This window comes from Anguilla rostrata, chromosome 18 (genome assembly GCF_018555375.3).
Source record: "Anguilla rostrata isolate EN2019 chromosome 18, ASM1855537v3, whole genome shotgun sequence".
Taxonomy (NCBI): domain Eukaryota; kingdom Metazoa; phylum Chordata; class Actinopteri; order Anguilliformes; family Anguillidae; genus Anguilla; species Anguilla rostrata.
In genome coordinates, this window is record NC_057950.1 from 2,406,414 (window position 1) to 2,409,993 (window position 3,580).

General features: G+C 40.5%; 1 protein-coding gene across 1 annotated transcript; it reads right to left on the reverse strand.

Moving 5' to 3' along the window:
• Nucleotides 1-239: 239 nt before the first annotated feature.
• Nucleotides 240-2,255, reverse strand: LOC135244959 (dickkopf-related protein 1-like). Its single transcript, XM_064317657.1, has 4 exons — nt 1,458-2,255; nt 1,180-1,321; nt 933-1,040; nt 240-790 (listed from the first exon to the last, which is right to left on the reverse strand). The coding sequence occupies exons 1-4, from the start codon at nt 1,662-1,664 to the stop codon at nt 540-542; spliced, it is 708 nt and encodes a 235-aa protein (XP_064173727.1). The 5' UTR covers nt 1,665-2,255; the 3' UTR covers nt 240-539.
• Between the last annotated feature and the right edge of the window lie 1,325 nt (nt 2,256-3,580).

A 3,580-nucleotide genomic window follows, 5' to 3' on the forward strand; every position in this document is an offset into this window, starting at 1 on the left:
AACAATTCCCACTGTAACGTGTCTGTGGCCATGTATCTGTAAAAAGCAATATATTAATAAAATTGAACTGAATTGAAATGGCTGGGTGACAAGGATACAGTTGGCGTTTCCCAGAAACTGCCGTTTAAAGGACATCGATTTGCTTCCTATGTTCTTCCTAATAATAATAATAATAATAATAATAATTTAAATACAAATTATTTTAATTTTCTTTATTTTAAATAAAATACAGTCATTATTAAGACAAATAGGACTGTTTATACATTTTAAACAGTGTGTCAGTATCATGCATAATCTTCTTTTAAAACACACGAATTGACAGGCTAGATGTAAGTGCCACTTTTGGTAAACTATTTACAGTAGCTACAGTAATGTACTGTAATAATCGTGAATACCATGTTTCATAAAAGAGAAACAATCAACGTTGATCTGCCATTTCGTAGAACAAAAACGAAATGATAAAAAAAAAACTGATGAAAATTTCTTGTTCAGCACGCGTTCAACTGCGTCATCATCGGGAAACGGTGTTTCAATACGACTCAGCGTCGCTGACACGTGTTGAGTCTACGCGTAGCCTTGCTGGTACGTCCCTTGAGTGCTCGGCACGTGAGACCATCTCCGCAGTCACAGCGTTGGAATATCTCCACTCCTTGCGAGCCTTTACGCTTGTGCTTGCTGCAGACCTGCCCGCTGGTCAAGACGGGTTTGCAAATTCTGGACCAAAAATGTCGAGCACAGCAAAGCCCTTCTGCGCAATCCGAGGACCTCAAGCAGCTCTCGCTCTCTTGAGCTGTGCGATAAAAAAGCAATAGCAAAATTATTAGAACAAATATATATAGTATACATTTCATGGAAAGGTTTCAAATTTTTTTTTTTTTTTTTTACATTATTTAGCTGTTAGACGTGAAGTGTTTGGTGGCTTGGGTACGCACCTTTGAGCGGTTGCGACCCTCCCGGGTGAGTTCGTTTAGCTGGACGCTCCAGTGAGCGGTTATGTCCAACGTGATGGTTGCCACTGTCGTAACTTGACAAGCACTTCCCTGAAAGACAATAGAAGCCGGAGAAATGTATTCGATGAAACGTGTGCGTCCGTTGGCTGTATAGGTTGGTATATGAAACAGATCAGATACAGCTACATGTTGCTGGACATATTTTGCTTCTGTAAAGAGACTTGCTCACCAGTGACGCACTGATTGCCTGGACAGCACATTGCGTCTCGAGCGCAGCGCTTCCTTGGTTTCCTGCACTTGAGGCACGCGCGTCTAGAGTCGTTACAGAATTCGTCAGCACTGCATTCCTCGTCATTCGCACAATTCCGTGCCTGAATGGGAGAAAGCTGTTCATAAGTCACATTTGAATTCACCGGTGTGTGCGTGTGTGTGTGTGTGTACATGTATCCACTCAATATGACCAGTGCATCTTTGACAGTAACCAAAAGAAAACTGGTGGTTGCGTACCTGCAAGGTGTCAATTGCGATGTTCTGGCTACCGCCGTCAGAAGGTAAAAGGTCCGGGCTCGCAGCTTGGTTTGGACTGGTAACTCCATCGGGGAGGTTCTTGATGGCGTTTGAGTTTAGTTGAATGGGACCATCGTAAGAGTCATCGATGCAGGCACACAGTGTAAAACAGACCACCACAATTACCGGCGCTGACACCAAAAACATATTTACTCTGATATGTTTTTAGGTCTTAGGTGCTGATTCGAAATACAATTCCTATGGAGAAATTCAAAGAGGAATCCCAGTAATCCTTTGTATAACTCAACTGGATGGAGACCCCCGTCTTCCCTTATAATGAAGCTTTTCGGCAGTTGGACTTATACATGTGGAGTTGTTTGCTTTCCCACCCCTTCTCGCGCATAGCAGAGGCGGGGACGCGATGTCAAAGAGAATCATTGGGCCGTCAACCTTATACAAGAAAAATCTAAGCTCGGGGTTTCACAATAACAAGGTCTGTATATAATTACCGAAGCGGCTGTGTAGTTACACCGACCACGCATAGACTCGGTGACTTTGCTTTAACTGGTATTTAGAGGATATTACTTAAACCACTCAAGCTGGTAGGCGACCTATTACAAGGCTTAAGACATTTGCCCTTCTTTCAACACTGATGCTGAAGATTTTGTTTCCTCGCTGTCAGCCTCCATCTCGTTGTTTCATAAAGTTCTACCAAAGTAGGTTATAGCCTATAGCTAAGAGGCAACTGTCAACAGTTAAGTCGATAGCCTCAACATAAAAGGAATTTAAGACAGTGCTGCTAATACAGCCTTTTTTTAAACGCATAAAAAATGTGTAATGTACATGTCCACAAGCAAGCAATTCAGACAAAAATGTGTTGAAATTCCAAACTGAACTTTGAATTAATGCGACCTCCAAACTAAACTTCAAAGTACTATACTAAGTGTTAGTTCGTTCATGAACACATTTAGGCAAATGGGCATCTTGTGCATTTCTGGTGATATTTTTTTAAAAAATTTATAACTGAGTTTAGCCACAATATTCACTGTTGTAAGTGGCTCTGGATAAGAATGTCTTCTAAATTGTTGTAACTGTGATGTATCCCTTCTTCGCTATAGAGATAGATGAATGACCAGCAGTTAATCAAATCTGTGGTTGTTGCATGAAATTAACTGTAACCCCTAATTTAAAATTGTCTGAAGTCATCTCGTCTCCCTGTTCAGTCCTGTTTTTAGTGAACTGAACACAAATTACCCCAGTAAAATATTCCAAGTAATTACTGTAAGAGGCCCTTGTCTGGTCTTAGCGTAAAAAATTAGTGTAAACCTAGCCTACTGTTTACCCAGTTGAGTAAGCTCAGTTCCTCAAGCTATTTTTAAAAATAAATGAAATGTTACCTTTCTTTATCCTGATAAATGTTATGACTTTGACATTCACTGGAATTCATAAATGCACGGTAAGAACAGAAACAAGGCCAGGTCAAAACCTACTATATGGCTGGACCGGCCGACCAATGGTGTAACTTCATCACTCAGTCACTCAGTCAGTCACAGACATTCGCGTTTATAGGGCTGGCCCCGCTGTTGCGGTCCAACCAAAAAGCTTGGTAATGACCAAAAGGCACAAAATTAGAATGTGAAGCACAAGGGATCCAATCCAAGCAAATGGCCTTACTTATGTTGAGAATCCCCTTAAAATAGAGGATAAGATCTGTGTAAAACTCCAGTCCTTTTTTGAGATGTGTTTTGAGGGTACAAATCAAGTTTGTGGTGGGGCACCACCAGAACCAGAAAGATGTTTCTTTGAATAAGTTTTGATATGCTACGGCAATGTTTCATTTAAAGGTGCACTTTTAGGGCCGTGTGTTGGTGACTTTGTAATTTCATTTTACCAAAATGGAACATTTGTCCCCCCTGCTGTCTTCTGTTGGTAACTTAACGGTCCAAAATAAATACATTTGTATTTCGATTCGGCAAGGTAATGTTTCAGTCAAACTGTATCACTACAATTTCAGACAAGCTGTTCATAACGTCTTTTTGATCAGGGGCAGAAAAATGACAAAAAGTAACATGTCTTTATTTTAGCTTTATAAAGTTTACAACAGGCACTCTTCAAGTTAAACT

Bases quoted from the DNA above. Each gene is read 5' to 3' on its own strand.
- LOC135244959 (XM_064317657.1), bottom strand. From the start codon at position 1,664: ATGTTTTTGGTGTCAGCGCCGGTAATTGTGGTGGTCTGTTTTACACTG. The intron at 1,322-1,457 runs GTACGCAACCAC...TCTCCCATTCAG, and splicing joins TCGCAATTGACACCTTGCAG to GCACGGAATTGTGCGAATGA. The intron at 791-932 runs GTGCGTACCCAA...TTTATCGCACAG, and splicing joins AGGGTCGCAACCGCTCAAAG to CTCAAGAGAGCGAGAGCTGC.